Raw genomic sequence first — 24,760 nt, 5'->3', positions numbered from 1 at the left:
CACACATGCACACACAGACACACATGCACACACAGACACACACAGACACATATGCACAGACACACGTGCACACACAGACACATGCACACACAGACACATATGCACAGACACACGTGCACACACAGACACACACAGACACATATGCACAGACACACATGCACACACAGACACACATGCACACACAGACACACATGCACACACAGACACATATGCACAGACACACATGCACACACAGACACACATGCACACACAGACACACATGCACACACAGACACACACAGACACATATGCACAGACACACGTGCACACACAGACACATGCACACACAGACACATATGCACAGACACACATGCACACACAGACACACACAGACACATATGCACAGACACACGTGCACACACAGACACACATGCACACACACACACATGCACACACAGACACACTTGCACACACAGACACACACAGACACTACACAAAAGGAAAGCATGCCTCCACAGGTTCTTTCTTCTTCTCTTCTATTGCCTTCTACAGTAGATCTGCGCTAACCTTGACCCTTTCAGCTCCTGCTCTTGTTCTGGATCCAACAGCCTCTGTCAGTGGACTTGTCTGGTCTGTCCTCTGTCAGTGGACTTGTCTGGTCTGTCCTCTGTCAGTGGACTTGTCCGGTCTGTCCTCTGTCAGTGGACTTGTCCGGTCTGTCCTCTGTCAGTGGACTTGTCCGGTCTGTCCTCTGTCAGTGGACTTGTCCGGTCTGTCCTCTGTCAGTGGACTTGTCTGGTCTGTCCTCTGTCAGTGGACTTGTCTGGTCTGTCCTCTGTCAGTGGACTTGTCTGGTCTGTCCTCTGTCAGTGGACTTGTCTGGTCTGTCTTCTTCCAGTTTCAGCCGTTCTCTTTGCATGTTTTGCAGTTGAAAAGTGTCTGTGGAGCGGCCACTTTCATTTGTGTTCCACCACAGAACAGTTTACCTCCACTTTCATGTAACACATCTGGAAACTGACTGGCACGAACTTTGGCAGTGATGTTTGTCGGTAAATGTGGGCGTTATGCGTCGCACATGTCTTCATCTTCTCAACCGTCAACAAGGAAGTGAATGTGATGACGTACATGTCACGTAGAGGGGGTGGGCGAAAGGGGGCTAAGGTGATTGGTCAAATTTGTGAAAAATTCGCGGTGATTGGACGAAATTGCAGCACCTCGCAGAATTCACGGTGACTGGTTGAATTTGCATTAATAGTTGCAATCGCAACATTGCAAATTCCTGGAAGGACTGATTATTGGCTTCTACACAGCTGGATGTGGAACCTGAACTAACATAAGTTTGACACCTCTGTGCTATACTAATAAATCTGCCTTGCCTGGTATTTTTCTGACGATTTTTGTATTTTTTCTGTGTATTTTTTTTTTCTCAGGGACATTTCGGCTCAAGTACACTCCACACTCTGACAGTAAAGACTCGGGGGACTAACCACAACCTGAACCTCCATGACCCTAAACCCAGCTGGACCTCATGTCACAGTGTCAACATCCACCTGAGTCTGTCTGAGGACCGCTGAGGTCCTCCGGTTCCGCACGGTGTTTGGAACGGAGTCAAGCAGAAAGACGATTACAGACGGAGTCAAACAGAGACGATTACAGACGGAAGGAAGGTGGAAGGGGCGGAGCCAAGCAGAGACGTTTACAGACAGAAGGTGGAAGGAACAGTCCCAGGATGTGATCGGACTGGGTTCAACACTGACAGAGAAAAAAGATCTGAGCACGAAGACGCAGACGGAGCTGATCCACAGAAGGAAAGCACCGACAGCTGTTCCTCCACTGACAGTAACACTGCAGACCAACACTGAGCGTCTGTAGGGTCGGACAGGTTTACATAACACAGGTTTTATGGACGATATTAACGATGTTTATACAGTATATGGACATAAATATTGGGACACGTCATGTCTACAGCTGTCAGATGTTCCTGTTCATGAGGATCTGAGGTAAAAATATCAATATTTCCTGAAAGTTTAATGGGAGAGTGATGAAAGTAGATGGGTAGATGATGAAGAAAATTATTATTTACAGTCAGAGCAGGACAAATATTTTAGAAATTTAGAGATATGGATAAAAAAACAACAAAAAAACTAAATCTCTGTGGTGTTTTAGAAACCAAGATAACAATTCAAACCAAACTAACCAATTTTTCTCAACACTGATTTTTTTTTTTTGTTTTTTATCCATGATTATGATTTTAAATGTTCTACCTCTAAATTTCTCAAATATTTTTCCTGTTCTGACTGTAAATAATAATTTTTACACCAATACTTTTAAGTTTTGCACTCCACTGCTTTTAGTCTGTGTCCAGTTGTTCAGACTTAGTTCAATTTCTTTCTGTTATATTCAACTCTGGTGCATAAGGTGGATTTTGGGGCCGGCACAGTGTTACAAAACAATACAGTACAATACAATACAATACAGTACAATACAATACAGTACAATAGCTGTGTCACCTTTGTTATTAAGCCTGAAAATATCTGTGTTTTGGCGTTTCAGTTCAACATAATGTAAAAGCTGGTATTGGTGGAAAAGTGCAGATTCCATAATCTACTGATCCAAGTTTTCTATCGTTTTTTTTTTTTTTTAACCCATAAAGACCTAAACAGTAGCAACCAAAACTATCGACTGATCTAAAATATTTAATAACGTCTGAACCACTAACTTCTGGAAACACGATCATCCTCTGGAATACTGATTCACCAGTAAACCCATAGACTTGGATTAATGACAGGATCTCTACAGGCTTGTTTTTTAATACATTTGGCTGAAAAAGTCACTTTTTCTTCAGTTTTCTCTATTTTTGATACAATAACCTTTGAATGTACTATCAGCTTCTGCAAACATTTAGATGATCAGTGAACTGAAAATAGGAAAATACCTGATTTTCACCGAAAAATGCTAAATGGGTGTTTCAGTGAAACTGGTTTTAAAAACAGGACAGAGAAGCTAAACATCCAAACCAGATGTAGATGAATGTTATGAAGCAGGTTTGGAAACACTTATGGTTTATTTAAAAGTAAATATTTACTGAGATAAAAGAAACTATTTTTCAGATAAAAGACATTTTTGTAATTTTTTAAATACAAAAATCCACATGTAAAACCGTAAAGCTGATGACAGGATATCAACTGTCTCTATATATGTGCCAAGTTTGAAGTAAATTGAAACAAAATTGATGTTTTTATAGGCATGTGAAATCTCCCCCATTATAAGTAAATGAGGGGAAAAAGTCTTTAAAAATTCATAAAAAATTTAACCTTGGATCTATTTTTTCCAAAATGTAGTGACATCTATTTTTGGTCACTGGCAATGTATAAACCAAATTTTGTTTGAATTCAACCGATAGTTTAGCTGCTACAAACATTTGAAATTGTGTCCATTATAAGTAAATACGTGAAAAAAAATTCATAAAAAATGTTAACTTTGACCTATTTTTCCCAAAATGTAATGATATCTATTTCTGGTCACTGGCAATCTATAAACCCAATTTTGTTTGAATTCAACCAATAGTTTTGCTGCTACGGACATTTTACATTTAGCCCATTATAAGTAAATGGGAGAAAAAAAGTTTTAAAAAATTCAAACTTTGAGCTATTTTTCCCAAAATGTAGTGACATGTATTCTGGGTCACTGGCAATCTATAAACCAAATTTAGTTTGAATTGAAATAACAATTTTGCTGCTACAGACATGCAAAATTTTGCCCATTATAAGTAAATGGGAAAACAAAAATTAAAATGAAAAATTCCTTAAAAATGTGAACTTTGACCTACTTTCCCCAAAATGTAATCGCATCCATTCTGGGTCACTGGCGATCTATAAACCCAATTTGGTATGAATTCAACTAATAGTTTTGCTACTACAGACATTTGAAATTTCAGCCAATATAAGTAAATGGGGGGGGAAAGATGTAAAAATTTCATAAAAAATTTGAACTTTGACCTAGTTTTCCCAATATATAATCAGATCTATTCTGGGTCACTGGGAATCTATAAACCAAATTTGGTATGAATTCAACAAATATAGTCGTTTTTCTGCTACAGACATTTTAATTTTTGCCCATTATACGTAAATGTGGGAAAAAAGTTTTGAAAATTCATAAAAAATTCAAACTTGAAACTTCAAACAAAATGTAATCGGATCTATTCTGGGTCACTGGCAATCTATAAACCCAATTTGGTATGAATTCAACCAATAGTTTTGCTGCTGAAGTGTAAACAAACTGAACCAACAACAATAGCCCTTACCTCACCTTTGGGGGCGGGGTCATAAACCCAGTTTCATGGAAAAACCCACATATATATTTGGTGATAAATCACTTAGGAAAGGTTAAATGTAGAGAAAAATTGGTTTGGAAGTCACTTCATAAACAGTCCTAGGTTTTTAAGGGTTAACCAAAAGAAAAAAATAACAGATTATGGAATAAATCATGAACGCTTTAACATCCACCAGGTCACAGGTGACGCATCCTGAGGTCAGATTAGAGCCGATGTTTGTGTTTCAGCCATAATCTGATGGAGTCTAATGCACACACACACTGGCCTCACTTCTACTGTTAAGGTTAGAGTTCTGTCATGAACGTCGGTGAACATTAAAAGGTACGGCTGACGGTAGTTTGGTTCTGATATGAAAGCCTTTTCTGTGCCGTCTGGAGCTGAATCCATCGTTTCCAGGTGATCTGCAGCTTCTCTACCTCCGACTGCGAAACCACCAAACACAGGTCACTTTGTGCTCCTTCATATCCTCCTGTCATTATTTTCTTTTACGTAAAAACATGTCCGTTTCAGCGTGCCGTTGGTGTTTCGGTTCCATTGTCTGATGTTTCGTACTTTTCATGTGGATGTGGGCGTGGACAGTCTGTATCCAAGGTCAGAAAGGTCGGAGTGTATTTCAGTTTCGGACTGGAGTGGAGTTACTGGGCAGGACCCGGAGGTTTTCCAGACCCGAGGACAGCTTCAGGTCCTTCAGCTGAAACTCGACCTGAACCCCTGGAGGGAACAGGACACAGACATGGGACGTTTATTTAAAAAGAAGACTGAACAGCTCCAGTTGATGGCAAATCCTGCTGGTTTTCAATGAGTAAAGGCTGTGCGTTTGGACCGGACCCTCATGTTCAGTTCAGAAACTGTCGCTCTGGCTTCATTTCTGCATGTTTCTTTTCAAACACTCACACTTTTCCTTCATCTTTTGCCTTTGCAGATGAAACCAAAGTGCTTCCTGTCAAATATGTTTCCATGTAACTCGTTTTTTTTCTCCTTATTTTGTGTTTTTTTTTTTTTTTCTGTGTTAAATCAGTTTAGTTTTGCAGTTGAATGAAGGTCCGATGAGTTGAAATCAGCTCTGACTCTTGAACCGCTTCAGCTGATGCTATCGCGTGCATGTTGCCTTGGTGACGTGTCTGCGTACGTTTTCCTGCCGTTTATACAGTGATCATCCAGTTCAGCTGTAGATCAGATTTTATATTGCTTCTGTTGGTTTAAAACTTGATTGTTCTATCCAAAAAAAGGTTTTTGAGAAATGAAACACTTTGTCTGTGAGATTTATTTCTAACCTGCAAAAGACACAAAAAAAAACAGACACAAGAAAAAGTATACATACATACAAACATACATTCATTCATACATACAAACATTCGTACACATAGAGATGCATACGTGCACACATTGGCACATTCATTCATATGTTGACAATTTTTAATTCTTTAAAAACAGTTCTACATTATTCTACATTATATTACAGCATCATTTAGTAATTTCTGAGGTATTTAAAGGTGTTTTACACTATTTTCAAGGAGGGTCATCAGAGCCCCCCAGTGGTGGAACATAAGACGGTAGTATGTGCCTCAGAAATTAAAATATATGTAAAATTTTTTAATTCTTTAAAAGCAGTTCTATATTATCCAAAAAGCATTAATTAGTGATTTGTGAGGTACCCCCTAGTGGTCGAACAAAGGAGAACATGTCCATGAATGTTTGAATAAAGGCTTGAAACACCTTGAAATACTTCAACAAACACTTAGATGGGCTTGTATAATGATCCAGAGCACTTTTTAACCAGATTTGAACATGGTCCAAAATTACCCTTTTTGGAGCACATACTATAACCTTACTATGTCAACACCAGGGGGCGCCAATGAATGTTTGAATAAAAGCTTGAAACATCTTGAAATACTTCTGGAAAAATGTGGATGGGCATGTATAATGATCTAGAGCACTTTTTAATTAGATTTGAAGATGGTCCAAAATTACCCTTTCTGGAGAACTTACCATTTGAACACCAGGGGGTGCCGATGAATATTTGAATAAAGAGTCAGAAGCCCTTGAAATACTTGTGGAAACATGTAGGTGGGCATGTATAATGATCTAGAACTCTTTTTAGTTAGATATAAGATGGTAAAAAAAATTACCATTTTTGGAGAACATACTATAGCTTTACCATTTGAACATAAGGGGGCGCCGATGAATGTTTGAATAAAGGCTCAAATCACCTTGAAAAACCTCCAGAAGCACTTTGGTGGGCTTGGTTAATGATCTAGAGCACTTTTTACTTAGATTTTAAGGTGATCCAAAATTACCCTTCTCGCAGCACATACTATAGCCTTACCATTTGAACAAAAGGGGGCACCGATGAATGTTTGAAAAAAGGCTCAAAAAACCTTGAAATACATCCAGAACCACTTAGGTGAGTTTTTATAATGATCTAGAGCACTTTTTAACCAGATTTGAACATGGTCCAAAATTACCCTTTTTGGAGCACATACTATAGCCTTACCATTTGAACACCAGGGGGCGCTGATGAATGTTTGAATAAAAGCTTGAAACATTTTGAAATACTTCTGGAAACATGTAGATGGGCATGTATAATGATCTAGAGCACTTTTTAATTAGATTTGAAGACGGTGCAAAATTACTCTTTTTTGGAGCACATACTATAGCCTTAGCATTTGAACACCAGGGGGCGCCGATGAATATTTGAATGAAGAGTTAAAAGACCTTGAAGTACTTCTGGAAACACTTAGGTGGGCTTGTACAATGTTCTAGAACACTTTTTAGTTAGATATAAGATGGTCAAAAAATTACCATTTTTGGAGCACATACTATAGCCTTACCATTTGAACACTAGGGGGCGCCGATGAATGTTTGAATAAAGGCTCAAAACACCTTGAAATACCTCCAGAACCACTTAGGTGGGCTTGGTTAATGATCTAGAGCACTTATTAATTAGATTTGAACATGGTCCAAAATTACCCGTTGTGGAGCACATACTATATCCTTACCATTTGAACACCAGGGGGCGCCGATGAAAATTTGAATAAAGGCTTGAAACGTCTTGAATTACCTCCAGAACCACTTAGGTGGGCTTGGTTAATGATCTAGAGCAGTTTGTAAACCAATTTGAACATGGTCCAAAATTACTCTTTTTGGAGCACATACTATAGCCTTACTATTTCAACACCAGGGGGCGCCGATGAATGTTTGAATAAAGAGTCAAAAGACCTTGAAATACTTCTGGAAACACTTAGGTGGGCTTATACAATGATCTAGAACACTTTTTAGTTAGATATAGATGGTCAAAAAATTACCATTTTTGGAGCACATACTATATAGCCTTACCATTTGAACACTAGGGGGCAATGATGAATGTTTGAATAGAGGTTCAAAACACCTTGAAATACCTCCAGAACCACTTAGGTGGGCTTGTATAATGATCTAGAGCACTTTGTAACCAAATGTTAACATAGTCCAAAATTACCCGTTGTGGAGCACATACTATATTCTTACCATTTGAACACCAGGGGGCGCCGATGAAAATTTGAATAAAGGCTTGAAACGTCTTGAATTACCTCCAGAACCACTTAGGTGGGCTTGGTTAATGATCTAGAGCACTTTTTAATTAGATTTGAAGATGGTCCAAAATTACCCTTTTGGAACACATACTATAGCCTTACCATTTGAACACCAGGGGGCGCCGATGAATGTTTGAATAAAAGCTCAAAACATCTTGAAATACACCTGGAAACATGAAGATGGGCATGTATAATGATCTAGGGAACTTTTTAATTTGATTTGAACATGGTCCCAAATTACCCTTTTTGGAGTACATACTATAGCCTTACCATTTGAACACCAGGGGGCGCCGATGAATATTTGAATAAAGGCTCCAAAAACCTTGAAATACCTCCAGAAACACTTAGATGGGCTTGTATAATGATCTAGAGCAGTTTTTAACCAGTTTTGAACATGGTCCAAAATTACCCTTTTTGGAGCACATACTATAGCCTTACCATTTGAACACCAGGGGGCGCTGATGAATGTTTGAATAAAGGCTTGAAATATCTTGAAATACTTCTGGAAACATGTAGATGGGCATGTATAATGATCCAGAGCACTTTTAAACCAGATTTGAACATGGTCCAAAATTACCCTTTCTGGAGCACATACTATAGCCTTACCATTTGAACACCAGGGGGCGCCGATGAATATTTGAATAAAAGCTCAAAACATCTTGAAATACACCTGGAAACATGAAGATGGGAATGTATAATGATCTAGAGCACTTTTTAATTAGATTTGAACATGGTCCAAAATTACCCTTTTTGGGGCACATACTATAGTCTTACTATTTCAAAACCAGGGGGCGCTGATGAATATTTGAATAAAGGCTCAAAAAACCTTGAAATACCTCCAAAACCACTTAGGTGGGCTTGGTTAATGATCTAGAGCACTTTTTAATTAGATTTGAAGATGGTCCAAAATTACCCTTTTTGGAGCACATACTATAGCCTTACCATTTCAACACAAGGGGGCGCCGATGAATGTTTGAATAAAGGCTTGAAACATCTTGAAATACTTCTGGAAACATGTAGATGGGCATGTATAATGATCTAGAGCACTTTTTAACCAGATTTGAACATGGTCCAAAATTACCCGTTTTGGAGCACATACTATAGCCTTACCATTTGAACACCAGGGGGCGCCGATGAATATTTGAATAAAGAGTCAAAAGACCTTGAAATACTTCTGGAAACACTTAGGTGGGCTTATACAATGATCTAGAACACTTTTAAGTTAGATATAGATGGTCAAAAAATTACCATTTTTGGAGCACATACTATAGCCTTACCATTTGAACACCAGGGGGCGCCGATGAATACTTGAATAAAGGCTCAAAAAACCTTGAAATACCTCCAGAAACATTTAGATGGGCTTGTATAATGATCTAGAGCAGTTTTTAATTAGATTTGAACATCGTCCAAAATTACCCTTTTTGGAGCACATATTATAGCCTTACCATTTGAACACCAGGGGGCGCCGATGAATATTTGAATAAAGGCTCAAAAAACCTTGAAATACCTCCAAAACCACTTAGGTGGGCTTGGTTAATGATCTAGAGGACTTTTTAATTAGATTTGAAGATGGTCCAAAATTACCCTTTTTGGAACACATACTATAGCCTTACCATTTGAACACCAGGGGGCGCCGATGAATATTTGAATAAAGGCTCAAAAAACCTTGAAATACCTCCAAAACCACTTAGGTGGGCTTGGTTAATGATCTAGAGCACTTTTTAATTAGATTTGAAGATGGTCCAAAATTACCCTTTTTGGAGCACATACTATAGCCTTACCATTTCAACACCAGGGGGCGCCGATGAATATTTGAATAAATGATTGAAACATCTTGAAATACACCTGGAAACATGAAGATGGGCATGTATAATGATCTAGAGCACTTTTTAATTTGATTTGAACATGGTCCAAAATTACCCTTTTTGGAGCACATACTATAGCCTTACCATTTCAACACCAGGGGGCGCCGATGAATGTTTGAATAAAGGCTTGAAACATCTTGAAATACACCTGGAAACATGAAGAAGGGCATGTATAATGATCTAGGGCACTTTTTAATTTGATTTGAACATGGTCCAAAATTACCCTTTTTGGAGCACATACTATAGCCTTACCATTTGAACACCAGGGGGCGCCGATGAACGTTTGAATAAAGGCTCCAAAAACCTTGAAATACCTCCAGAAACACTTAGATGGGCTTGTATAATGATCTAGAGCAGTTTTTAACTAGATTTGAACATGGTCCAAAATTACCCGTTTTGGACCACATACTATAGCCTTAGCTTTTGAACACCAGGGGGCGCCGATGAATATTTGAATAAAGAGTCAAAAGACCTTGAAATACTTCTGGAAACACTTAGGTGGGCTTATACAATGATCTAGAACACTTTTAAGTTAGATATAGATGGTCAAAAAATTACCATTTTTGGAGCACATACTATAGCCTTACCATTTGAACACCAGGGGGCGCCGATGAATATTTGAATAAAGGCTCAAAAAACCTTGAAATACCTCCAGAAACATTTAGATGGGCTTGTATAATGATCTAGAGCAGTTTTTAATTAGATTTGAACATCGTCCAAAATTACCCTTTTTGGAGCACATACTATAGCCTTACCATTTGAACACCAGGGGGCGCCGATGAATATTTGAATAAAGGCTTGAAACATCTTGAAATACACCTGGAAACATGAAGAAGGGCATGTATAATGATCTAGGGCATTTTTTAATTTGATTTGAACATGGTCCAAAATTACCCTTTTTGGAGCACATACTATAGCCTTACCATTTGAACACCAGGGGGCGCCGATGAATATTTGAATAAAGGCTCAAAAAACCTTGAAATACCTCCAAAACCACTTAGGTGGGCTTGGTTAATGATCTAGAGCACTTTTTAATTAGATTTGAAGATGGTCCAAAATTACCCTTTTTGGAACACATACTATAGCCTTACCATTTGAACACCAGGGGGCGCCGATGAATATTTGAATAAAGAGTCAAAAGACCTTAAAATACTTCTGGAAACACTTAGGTGGGCTTATACAATGATCAAGAACACTTTTTAGTTAGATATAGATGGTCAAAAAATTACCATTTTTGGAGCACATACTATAGCCTTACCATTTCAACACCAGGGGGCGCCGATGAATGTTTGAATAAAGGCTTGAAACATCTTGAAATACACCTGGAAACATGAAGAAGGGCATGTATAATGATCTAGGGCACTTTTTAATTTGATTTGAACATGGTCCAAAATTACCCTTTTTGGAGCACATACAATAGCCTTACCATTTGAACACCAGGGGGCGCCGATGAACGTTTGAATAAAGGCTCCAAAAACCTTGAAATACCTCCAGAAACACTTAGATGGGCTTGTATAATGATCTAGAGCAGTTTTTAACCAGATTTGAACATGGTCCAAAATTACCCTTTTTGCAGCACATACTATAGCCTTACCATTTGAACACCAGGGGGCGCCGATGAATATTTGAATAAAGAGTCAAAAGACCTTGAAATACTTCTGGAAACACTTAGGTGGGCTAATACAATGATCAAGAACACTTTTTAGTTAGATATAGATGGTCAAAAAATTACCATTTTTGGAGCACATACTATAGCCTTACCATTTCAACACCAGGGGGCGCCGATGAAAAGTTTGAATAAAGGCTTGAAACATCTTGAAATACTTCTGGAAACATGTAGATGGGCATGTATAATGATCTAGAGCACTTTTTAACCAGATTTGAACATGGTCCAAAATTACCCTTTTTGGGGCACATACTATAGCCTTACCATTTGAACACCAGGGGGCGCCGATGAATATTTGAATATAGAGTCAAAAGACCTTGACATACTTCTGGAAACACTTAGGTGGGCTTATACAATGATCTAGAACACTTTTTAGTTCGATATAGATGGTCAAAAAATTACCCTTTTTGGAGCACATACTATAGCCTTACCATTTGAACACCAGGGGGCGCTGATGAATATTTGAATAAAGGCTCCAAAAACCTTGAAATACCTCCAGAAACACTTAGATGGGCTTGTATAATGATCTAGAGCAGTTTTTAACCAGTTTTGAACATGGTCCAAAATTACCCTTTTTGGAGCACATACTATAACCTTACTATGTCAACACCAGGGGGTGCCGATGAATATTTGAATAAAAGCTCAAAACATCTTGAAATACACCTGGAAACATGAAGATGGGCATGTATAATGATCTAGAGCACTTTTTAATTAGATTTGAACAGGGTCCAAAATTACCCTTTTTGGAGCACATACTATAGCCTTACTATTTCAACACCAGGGGGCGCTGATGAATATTTGAATAAAGGCTCAAAAAACCTTGAAATACCTCCAAAACCACTTAGGTGGGCTTGGTTAATGATCTAGAGCACTTTTTAATTAGATTTGAACAGGGTCCAAAATTACCCTTTTTAGAGCACATACTATAGCCTTACTATTTCAACACCAGGGGGCGCTGATGAATATTTGAATAAAGGCTCAAAAAACCTTGAAATACCTCCAAAACCACTTAGGTGGGCTTGGTTAATGATCTAGAGCACTTTTTAATTAGATTTGAAGATGGTCCAAAATTACCCTTTTGGAGCACATACTATAGCCTTACCATTTGCACACCAGGGGGCGCCGATGACTATTTGAATAAAAGCTCCAAAAACCTTGAAATACCTCCAGAAACACTTAGATGGGCTTGTATAATGATCTAGAGCAGTTTTTAACCAGATTTGAACATGGTCCAAAATTACCCTTTTTGGAGCACATACTATAGCCTTACCATTTTAACACCAGGGGGCGCCGATGAATGTTTGAATAAAAGCTCAAAACATCTTGAAATACACCTGGAAACAGGAAGATGGGCATGTATAATGATCTAGAGCACTTTTTAATTTGATTTGAACATGGTCCAAAATTACTCTTTTTGGAGCACATACTATAGCCTTACCATTTCAACACCAGGGGGCGCCGATGAATATTTGAATAAAGGCTTGAAACATCTTGAAATACTTCTGGAAACATGTAGATGGGCATGTATAATGATCTAGAGCACTTTTTAACCAGATTTGAACATGGTCCAAAATTACCCTTTTTGGAGCACATACTATAGCCTTACCATTTGAACACCAGGGGGCGCCGATGAATATTTGAATAAAGAGTCAAAAGACCTTAAAATACTTCTGGAAACACTTAGGTGGGCTTATACAATGATCTAGAACACTTTTTAGTTAGATATAGATGGTCAAAAAATTACCCTTTTTGGAGCACATACTATAGCCTTACCATTTTAACACCAGGGGGCACCGATGAATATTTGAATAAAAGCTCAAAACATCTTGAAATACACCTGGAAACATGAAGATGGGCATGTATAATGATCTAGAGCACTTTTTAATTTGATCTGAACATGGTCCAAAATTACCCTTTTTGGAGCACATACTATAGCCTTACCATTTGAACACCAGGGGGCGCCTATGAATATTTGAATAAAGGCTCCAAAAACCTTGAAATACCTCCAGAAACACTTAGATGGGCTTGTATAATGATCTAGAGCAGTTTTTAACCAGATTTGAACAGCCTTACTATTTCAACACCAGGGGGCGCCGATGAATGTTTGAATAAAGGCTTGAAACATCTTGAAATACTTCTGGAAACATGTAGATGGGCATGTATAATGATCTAGAGCACTTTTTAACCAGATTTGAACATGGTCCAAAATTACCCTTTTTGGAGCACATACTATAGCCTTACCATTTGAACACCAGGGGGCGCCGATTAATGTTTGAATAAAGGCTTGAAACATCTTGAAATACACCTGGAAACATGAAGATGGGCATGTATAATGATCTAGAGCACTTTTTAATTTGATTTGAACATGGTCCAGAATTACTCTTTTTTGAGCACATACTATAGCCTTACCATTTGTACACCAGGGGGCGCCGATGAATATTTGAATAAAGAGTCAAAAGACCTTGAAATACTTCTGGAAACACTTAGGTGGGCTTATACAATGATCAAGAACACTTTTTAGTTAGATATAGATGGTCAAAAAATTACCATTTTTGGAGCACATACTATAGCCTTACCATTTTAACACCAGGGGGCGCCGATGAATGTTTGAATAAAAGCTCCAAAAACCTTGAAATACCTCCAGAAACACTTAGATGGGCTTGTATAATGATCTAGAGCAGTTTTTAACCAGATTTGAACATGGTCCAAAATTACCCTTTTTGGAGCACATACTCTAGCCTTACCATTTCAACACCAGGGGGCGCCGATGAATGTTTGAATAAAGGCTTGAAACATCTTGAAATACTTCTGGAAACATGTAGATGGGCATGTATAATGATCTAGAGCACTTTTTAACCAGATTTGAACATGGTCCAAAATTACCCTTTTTGGAGCACATACTATAGCCTTACCATTTGTACACCAGGGGGCGCCGATGAATATTTGAAAAAAGAGTCAAAAGACCTTGAAATATTTCTGGAAACACTTAGGTGGGCTTATACAATGATCAAGAACACTTTTTAGTTAGATATAGATGGTCAAAAAATTACCATGTTTGGAGCACATACTATAGCCTTACCATTTTAACACCAGGGGGCGCCGATGAATGTTTGAATAAAAGCTCCAAAAACCTTGAAATACCTCCAGAAACACTTAGATGGGCTTGTATAATGATCTAGAGCAGTTTTTAACCAGATTTGAACATGGTCCAAAATTACCCTTTTTGGAGCACAAACTATAGCCTTACCATTTCAACACCAGGGGGCGCCGATGAATGTTTGAATAAAGGCTTGAAACATCTTGAAATACTTCTGGAAACATGTAGATGGGCATGTATAATGATCTAGAGCACTTTTTAACCAGATTTGAACATGGTCCAAAATTACCCTTTTTGGAGCACATACTATAGCCTTACCATTTGAACACCAGGGGGCTCTGATGAATATTTGAATAAAAGCTCAAAACATCTTGAAATACACCTGGAAACATGAAGATGGGCATGTATAATGATCTAGAGCACTTTTTAATTAGATTTGAACATGGTCCAAAATTACCATTTTTGGAGCACATACTATAGCCTTACCATTTGAACACCAGGGGGCGCCGATGAACGTTTCAATAAAGGCTCCAAAAACCTTGAAATACCTCCAGAAAACTTAGATGGGCTTGTATAATGATCTAGAGCAGTTTTTAACCAGATTTGAACATGGTCCAAAATTACCCTTTTTGGAGCACGTACTATAGCCTTACCATTTCAACACCAGGGGGCGCCAATGAATGTTTGAATAAAGGCTTGAAACATCTTGAAATACTTCTGGAAACATGTAGATGGGCATGTATAATGATCTAGAGCACTTTTTAACCAGATTTGAACATGGTCCAAAATTACCCTTTTTGGAGCACATACTATAGCCTTACCATTTGAACACCAGGGGGCGCCGATGAAGATTTGAATAAAGGCTTGAAACGTCTTGAAATATCTCCAGAACCACTACGGTGGGCTTGGTTAATGATCTAGAGCACTTTTTAATTAGATTGGAAGATGGTCCAAAATTACCATTTTTGGAGCACATACTATAGCCTTACCATTTGAATACCAGGGGGCGCCGATGAATGTTTGAATAAAGAGTCAAAAGACCTTGAAATACTTCTGGAAACACTTAGGTGGGCTTATACAATGATCTAGAGCAGTTTTTAACCAGATTTGAACATGGTCCAAAATTCCCCTTTTTGGAGCACATACTATAGCCTTACCATTTGAACACCAGGGGGCGCCGATGAATATTTGAATAAAGGCTCAAAAAACCTTGAAATACCTCCAGAAACACTTAGATGGGCTTGTATAATGATCTAGAGCAGTTTTTAATTAGATTTTAACATCGTCCAAAATTACCCTTTTTAGAGCACATACTATAGCCTTACTATTTCAACACCAGGGGGCGCTGATGAATATTTGATTAAAGGCTCAAAAAACCTTGAAATACCTCCAGAACCACTTAGGTGGGCTTGTATAATGATCTAGAGCAGTTTTTAAACTGATTTGAACATGGTCCAGAATTACTCTTTTTGGAGCACATACTATAGCCTTACCATTTCAACACCAGGGGGCGCCGATGAATGTTTGAATAAAGGCTTGAAACATCTTGAAATACTTCTGGAAACATGTAGATGGGCATGTATAATGATCTAGAGCACTTTTTAACCAGATTTGAACATGGTCCAAAATTACCCTTTTTGGAGCACATACTATAGCCTTACCATTTGAACACCAGGGGGCGCCGATGAATATTTGAATAAAGAGTCAAAAGACCTTGAAATACTTCTGGAAACACTTAGGTGGGCTTATACAATGATCTAGAACACTTTTTAGTTAGATATAGATGGTCAAAAAATTACCCTTTTTGGAGCACATACTATAGCCTTACCATTTTAACACCAGGTGGCGCCGATGAACGTTTGAATAAAAGCTCAAAAAACCTTGAAATACCTCCAGAACCACTTAGGTGGGCTTGTATAATGATCTAGAGCACTTTATAACCAACTGTGAACATAGTCCAAAATTTCCCGTTGTGGAGCACATACTATAGCCTTACCATTTGAACAACAGGGGGCGCCGATGAAGATTTGAATAAAGGCTTGAAACATCTTGAAATATCTCCAGAACCATTTCGGTGGGCTTGCTTAATGATCTAGAGCACTTTTTAATTAGATTGGAAGATGGTCCAAAATTACCCTTTTTGGAGCACATACTATAGCCTTACCATTTGAATACCAGGGGGCGCCGATGAATGTTTGAATAAAGGCTCAAAAAACCTTGAAATACCTCCAGAAACACCTAGATGGGCTTGTATAATGATCTAGAGCAGTTTTTAATTAGATTTGAACATCGTCCAAAATTACCCTTTTTAGAGCACATACTATAGCCTTACCATTTGAACACCAGGGGGCGCTGATGAATATTTGAATAAAGGCTCAAAAAACCTTGAAATACCTCCAGAACCACTTAGGTGGGCTTGTATAATGATCTAGAGCAGTTTGTAAACTGATTTGAACATGGTCCAGAATTACTCTTTTTGGAGCACATACTATAGCCTTAGCTTTTGAACACCAGGGGGCGCCGATGAATATTTGAATAAAGAGTCAAAAGACCTTGAAATACTTCTGGAAACACTTGGGTGGGCTTATACAATGATCTAGAACACTTTTTAGTTAGATATAGATGGTCAAAAAATTACCATTTTTGGAGCACATACTATAGCCTTAACATTTAAACATCAGGGTGCTCCGTTGAATGTTATAAGAAAGGCTCAAAAAACCTTGAAATACTTCTGGAAACACTTAGGTGGGCTTATACAATGATGTAGAGCACTTTTTTGTTAGATATGTGATGGTCAAAAAATTACCATTTTTGGAGCACAAACTAAAACCTTTCCATTTGGACACTAGGGGGCAATGATGAATGTTTGAATAAAGGCTCAAAACACCTTGAAATACCTCCAGAACCACTTAGGTGGGCTTGTATAATGATCTGGAGCACTTTGTAACCAAATGTGAACATAATCCAAAATTACCCGTTGTGGAGCACATACTATATCCTTACCATTTGAACACCAGGGGGCGCCGATGAATGTTTGAATAAAGGCTTGAAACGTCTTGAAATACTTCTGGAAACATGTAGATGGGCTTGTATAATGATCTAGAGCACTTTTTAACCAGATTTGAACATGGTCCCAAATTACCCTTTTTGGAGCACATACCGATGAATGCCGATGAATGTTTGAATAAAGGCTCCAAAAACCTTGAAATACATCCAGAACCTCTTAGGTGGGTTTTTATAAAGATCTAGAGCAGTTTTTAATTAGATTTGAAGATGATCCAAAATTACCCTTTTTGGAGCACATACTATAGCCTTACCATTTCAACACCAGGGGGCGCTGATGAATGTTTGAATAAAGGCTTGAAACATCTTGAAATACTTCTGGAAACATGTAGATGGGCATGTATAATGATCTAGAGCACTTTTTAACCAGATTTGAACATCGTCCAAAATTACCCTTTTTAGAGCACATACTATAGCCTTACTATTTCAACACCAGGGGGCGCTGATGAATATTTGAATAAAGGCTCAAAAAACCTTGAAATACCTCCAGAACCACTTAGGTGGGCTTGTATAATGATCTAGAGCAGTTTGTAAACTGATTTGAACATGGTCCAGAATTACGATTTTTGGAGCACATACTATAGCCTTACCATTTCAACACCAGGGGGTGCCGATGAATGTTTGAATAAAGGCTTGAAACATCTTGAATACTTCTGGAAACATGTAGATGGGCATGTATAATGATCTAGAGCACTTTTTAACCACATTTGAACATGGTCCAAAATTACCCTTTTTGGAGCACATACTATAGCCTTACCATTTGAACACCAGGGGGCGCCGATGAATATTTGAATAAAGGCTCAAAAAACCTTGAAATACCTCCAAAACCACTTAGGTGGGCTTGGTTAATGATCTAGAGGACTTTTTAATTAGATTTGAAGATGGTCCAAAATTACCCTTTTTGGAGCACATACTATAGCCTTAGCTTTTGAACACCAGGGGACGCCGATGAATATTTGAATAAAGAGTCAAAAGACCTTGAAATACTTCTGGAAACACTTGGGTGGGCTTATACAATGATCTAGAACACTTTTTAGTTAGATATAAGATGGTCAAAAAATTACCATTTTGGAGCACATACTATAGCCTTAACATTTAAACATCAGGGTGCTCCGTTGAATGTTATAAGAAAGGCTCAAAAAACCTTGAAATACTTCTGGAAACACTTAGGTGGGCTTATACAATGATGTAGAGCACTTTTTTGTTAGATATGTGATGGTCAAAAAATTACCATTTTTGGAGCACAAACTAAAACCTTTCCATTTGGACACTAGGGGGCAATGATGAATGTTTGAATAAAGGCTCAAAACACCTTGAAATACCTCCAGAACCACTTAGGTGGGCTTGTATAATGATCTGGAGCAATTTGTAACCAAATGTGAACATAATCCAAAATTACCCGTTGTGGAGCACATACTATATCCTTACCATTTGAACACCAGGGGGTGCCGATGAATGTTTTAATAAAGGCTTGAAACGTCTTGAAATACTTCTGGAAACATGTAGATGGGCTTGTATAATGATCTAGAGCCCTTTTTAACCAGATTTGAACATGGTCCAAAATTACTCTTTTTGGAGCACATACTATAGCCTTACTATGTCAACACCAGGGGGTGCCGATGAATATTTTAATAAAGGCTCCAAAAACTTTGAAATACCTCCAGAAACACTTAGGTGGGCATGTATAATGATCTAGAGCACTTTTTAATTAGATCTGAATATGGTCCAAAATTACCGTTTTTGGATCACATAAATGTGCTTTGAAAAATTACATTTTTATTCATTAAAAACACTTTTAGCTTCTCCCTGACACATCAATTATTGATTTGTGAAGTCTTCAGGGGTGTTTTTTTTCCATTGTCAGGGTCATCAGTGCCCCCCAGTGGTTGAACATGAGAGTTTAGTACATGCCTCAAAAATGAAAATATGTTGAAAACTTTTCAGTAATAAAAAATTCTTCTAAATTATACCCAAAGCATCAATTAGTGATTTGTGAGGTATTTAGGCATATTTTAAAACTTTTTTTTTTTGGTGGTGGTGGTGGTGGTGGGGGGTCATCAGCGCCCCCCAGTATTTAAACATAAGACTATAGTACTTGCTTCAAAAAATGAAAGTATGTTAACAATTTTTAAATCTTTAAAAACACTTCTAAATTATCCCTGAAGCAACAATTTGTGATTTGTGAGGCATTTAAGGGTGTTTTACATCTTTTTCGGGGGGGGGGTCATCAGCACCCCCCAGTGGTCGAATATGAGACTGTAGTATGTGCTTCAAAAAATAAAATGTTGAAAATGTAATTAAAAAAAAAAAAACACTTCTATATTATCCCAAAAAAATTAATTAATAATTTGTGAGGTATTTAAGGGTTTTTATACTTTTTTTTTTTCGGGGTGTGTGTGTGTGGGGGGGGGTCATCAGTGCCCTCCAGTGGTCGAACATAAGTCTATATAGTATGTGCTTCAACAATGAAAATACATTGAAAATTTTTAATTTCTTAAAAACACTTCTTGATTATCCCCAAAACATCAATTAGTGACTTGTATTGTAATGAAAGGTGTTTGACCCTTTTTTCGGGGGGGGGGGGGGTCATCAGCGCCCCCAGTGGTCGAAAATAAGAGTATAGTATGTGCTCCGAAAAATTAAAATATTTTGAAAATTTTATATTCTGTAAAAACAGTTCTAAATTATCCTCAAAACAGCAATTAGTGATTTGTGAGGTATTTACGGGAGTTTTAAAACTTTCTTTTTTTTTTGGGGGGGGGGGGGGTTGCTGATGCCCCCCCCCAGTAGTCGAACATAACAATATGTGCTTTGAAAAATGAAGATATACTGAAAATTTTTAATTCATTAAAAACACTTCTAGATTTCCCCTGAAGCATCAATTAGTGATTTGTGAGGTATTTAAGGGTGTTTTACCCTTTTTCGGGAGTGTGTGTGTGTGTGTGGGGGGGGTCATCAGCGCCCCCCAGTGGTCGAACATAAGACTGTAGTATGTGCTTTGAAAAATTAAAGAAAAAAGAAAAAAAAACAGTTCTATTTGATTTCATGAGATGCTTCCGTTGGTCAGTTTTCATGTTGGTTTTAGAAATATTAAATAAAACCGTGTTGAAAAAGCCTTGGACTACGTCTCTGACCTCCAGTGTTTTATTTACCGTTTACATCATATTTTCCAGTTTCTTCAAATCTGATCGTTTTGGACAGAAGAGGTTCGTCCCGACAGAAACTCAATGATTCTGTCACTGAATTCTCAACATGTTGTTTTTTCAACAGTCTTTTCTGCTTTTCCCATTTGATCCTCTCATTTCTCGTCCAATTCATGTCTTTCCTTCTTTTTATAAAAAAAAACAAAAAACAAAAACACATCGACAGCGACTGTTTAAATTCTTTTAATGACATGACCTTAAAGGCAGTAGAGTATTTTCAGTGTGGTATTAATACTTTTACTCAGATTACACTGCATCTGTCTGTTTACTCCAGTCAGTCATCAAAGACCATTCAAGTGATTTAATTTAATTTAATATTCGGTTTTAATAAATAAAGACAGAAAAACAGGTTCATGGATCCAAAGACAAGTTCCAAAGCAGGTCAGTAGACTGAGACGGGTTAGGAGATGGGCTGCAGGGTTAGGACAGGGTTCAGGGTTAGGACAGGGTTCAGGGTTAGGACAGGGTTTAGGGTTAGGACAGGGTTCAGGGTTAGGACAGGGTTCAGGGTTAGGACAGGGTTCAGGGTTAGGAGAGGGTTCAGGGTTAGGACAGGGTTCAGGGTTAGGAGAGGGTTCAGGGTTAGGACAGGGTTTAGGGTTAGGAGAGGGTTCAGGGTTAGGACAGGGTTTAGGGTTAGGAGAGGGTTCAGGGTTAGGACAGGGTTCAGGGTTAGGACAGGGTTCAGGGTTAGGACAGGGTTCAGGGTTAGGAGAGGGTTCAGGGTTAGGACAGGGTTTAGGGTTAGGAGAGGGTTCAGGGTTAGGACAGGGTTTAGGGTTAGGAGAGGGTTCAGGGTTAGGACAGGGTTCAGGGTTAGGACAGGGTTCAGTGTTAGGACAGGGTTTAGGGTTAGGACAGGGTTTAGGGTTAGGACAGGGTTCAGGGTTAGGACAGGGTTTAGGGTTAGGACAGGGTTCAGTGTTAGGACACGGTTTAGGGTTAGGACAGGGTTCAGGGTTAGGACAGGGTTTAGGGTTAGGACAGGGTTCAGGGTTAGGACAGGGTTTAGGGTTAGGAGAGGGTTCAGGGTTAGGACACGGTTTAGGGTTTAGGGTTTGGGGATGGGCTGCAGTCACAGGGTCATTATCTGTCTTCTGCACAGATGATCTGCTTCCATGAACAGTGAACAGAAGTGATCATCAGATTTTTTGCTTCTCTCGTATCGCTCAGGAACATGAGATCTCAGGTCACGAGTTCAAAATCTAATTTGTTGAGCCTGTGAAGTCGCAGTGAGACGGAATGAAGCTCTTTACTGAAGGACAAACGTGCAGTAGCTTATCGTACAGCTGTGGACTTTGGGACTCTACAAAACTTTACACTTTTTATATCAACTTCAAAAGAGGCAAAAATCCAGTGTGTTAGGTGAAAATCTACAAACACACAGAGGCATTAAATATGAGGTAACAGCATGCGGAGGGAGTCCTCAACTGGACCCAGACATGGAGTAGAGCCCGACCGATTAATCGACCAGCAGATTAATCGGGCTGATTATAGTTTATCACCGATTAATCAACATCGGCCAATATGTAACTGATTTATTAACTTTTTTGCTGCAGACATTCTGTTGCTCGTTGCTCCTGTGTGTGTGTGTGTTTGTGTGTGTGTGTGTGTGTGTGTGTGCGCTGCCTGGACAGTTAGAGGAACAGTGAAGCCGTTCAGTTTCACTTTCACTTCTGCTCGGACAATCACACTATCACCCCCACACACAAACACACAATCATGGAATCACAGACCAATACCCCCCCTCGTTCTGACGAGGATGGACCACTAACCCCGCCCTCCCGGCTCCAAACCCCCCTGTCCGAAAATCACAGACCCCCCCCCCCAGTCTTATGAACTATTCACCCCCCCACACACACCCATGTCCGTGCACTTCCTGTCTCCCTCACAGTTTCATTCTGCAGGTACACCTGGGTATTAATAGTGTCGGGGAGACTGGGGACAGTTGTAACTCTTGCAGTTGCTCCAATCAGGAACAACTTAGGACTCACCTAATTCACTCTGCACATGCTCAGTTTAGTCCTTAGTCCACATGGGAAGTTGTAGTGCTGTGAGGCAGACACATCCAAATTTGTGAGTGAAAACATAAATTTGTGGTTGTAATTTTTGCTCTCATTATTTTTGTATAGTTTGATAGTTTGCTTTGAAGTTGGACTCATTAAAGGTAAATGTCGCTTACATTTTAAAAAAGGATTTACTAAACCACCTTTTTTCTGGTTGAGAACCATGGCCTCGGATTTGGAGGTGCTGATCCTCATCCCATTCACTTCACACTCGGCTGCAAACTGCCCCAGAGCACGCTGAAGTCCAGGTGAAAAAAGGTGGTCTGCCCTCTCCGGGTCGGTGGGGAGTCTTTGCCCCAAGTGGAGGAGTTTAAGTATCTCGGGGTCTTGTTCATAAATGAAGGAAGGATGGAGCGTGAGATTGACAGGTGGATCGGTGCAGCGTCTGCAGTGATGCGGTCGTTGTATCGGTCTGTCGTGGTTCAGAAGGAGCTGAGCCGAAAGGAGAAGCTCTGGATTTACCGGTCAGTCTACGTTCCTCCCCTCACCTCTGGTCATGAGCTTTGGGTCATGACCGAAAGGACAAGATCCCAGATCCAAGCGGTCCAAATGAGTTTCCTCCGCAGGGTGGCTGGGCGCACCCTTAGGGATAGGGGGAGGAGCTCAGTCACCAGGGAGGAGCTCGGAGTAGAGCCGCTGCTCCTCCACATCCAGAGGAACCAGCTGAGGTGGCTCGGGCATCTGATTCAGATCCTCCTGGACTCCTCCCTGGGGAGGTGTTCCGGGCATGTCCCACCAAGAGGAGGCCTCGGGGAAGACCTAGGACACATTGGAGAGACTATGTCTCTGGGCTGGACTGGGAATGCCTCAGGGTCCCCCCAGAAGAGCTGGAGGAGGAGTCTGGAGAGAGGGAAGTCTGGGCGTCCCTGCTTAGACTGCTGCCCTCGTGACCCGGCCCAGGATGAAGAGGAAGAAAATGGATGGATGGATTTTTGGGGCGACACGGTGGTGCAGTGGTTAGCACTCGTGCCTCACAGACAGAAGGTCCTGGGTTCGATTCCAACACCAGTCGACGGGGGGTGGGACCTTTCTGTGTGGAGTTTGCGTATTCTCCCCATATCTGCGTGGGTTCTCTCCAGGCACTCTGGCTCCTCCCACCATCCAAAGACATGCACTGATAGGTTAACTGGTTAATCTAAATATGTTCAGCCCTGCGATGAACTGGCGACTTGTCCAGGGTGAACCCCGCCTTCACCCGTAAGTAGCTGGGATAGGCTCCAAGCGACCCCCATGACCCTAGTGAGGATAAAGTTGGTTTTAGAAAATGAATGAATGAATGGATGGATTTACTGAACAATTTTTCTGTCACTACTTATAAAATATAGACTCCCATCTTTTTCAAAAGTCTGCTCTCCAGCATAAAAACTCTCACATCTATAACCCGTGGTCCCCACAGGTCCGACTAGTCTGATATCAGACTATTAAACAGAGGTTTACACTTGGGTTCATTATCTGTGTGACATAAACACAGCACCTGTTAATCCACCTGTCCACAATTATCGAATAGAAGATTATTATATCCTGTGTAGATCAGTGTTCTTATTTCACATATCGACCGATATATCGGTTATTGGCCGATATAATGGATGTTGGCTTTTTTTAGCCTCCAATATCTGTATCGGCATCAGCCCTGAAAATCCCATATCAGTCGGGCTCTAACCTGGATCCCTCTTGGTCCAGTGGTCACGCTGCATTCACTTCATCATTCTGTGAGTTGAACTGACTATTACAGAAGAGCAACGTCCTGCCACAGCCAAGACACATGGAGGTATAGAGTGAGAAAGAACAGTAAGAACATGCACACAGTCATAAATGTTCCCTAACGAGGACACAAGCAAGATCTGTGGTGTTTGGTTTAAAAAAAAGCAAAACATAAACTTAATATACTTCTTATATCTGCACTCAAAATAAAAATATGA

At 39.5% G+C, this 24,760-nt stretch overlaps 1 protein-coding gene across 2 annotated transcripts in view; it reads left to right on the top strand.

Moving 5' to 3' along the window:
• Positions 1–3,288, top strand: part of zcchc14 (zinc finger, CCHC domain containing 14) — a 54,060-nt gene extending 50,772 nt beyond the window's left edge. For both annotated transcript variants that reach the window (XM_030136481.1, XM_030136480.1), the window contains exon 14: positions 1,410–3,288. In XM_030136481.1, the coding sequence (XP_029992341.1) occupies positions 1,410–1,465 (56 nt within the window). In that variant the 3' untranslated portion in view covers positions 1,466–3,288. The remainder of the gene's footprint in view (positions 1–1,409) is intronic.
• The last annotated feature ends 21,472 nt before the right edge of the window (positions 3,289–24,760 follow it).

The sequence above is a fragment of the Sphaeramia orbicularis genome, chromosome 6 (genome assembly GCF_902148855.1).
Source record: "Sphaeramia orbicularis chromosome 6, fSphaOr1.1, whole genome shotgun sequence".
Classification (NCBI taxonomy): Eukaryota; Metazoa; Chordata; class Actinopteri; order Kurtiformes; family Apogonidae; genus Sphaeramia; species Sphaeramia orbicularis.
This window is presented reverse-complemented; position numbering and strand designations above follow the sequence as displayed.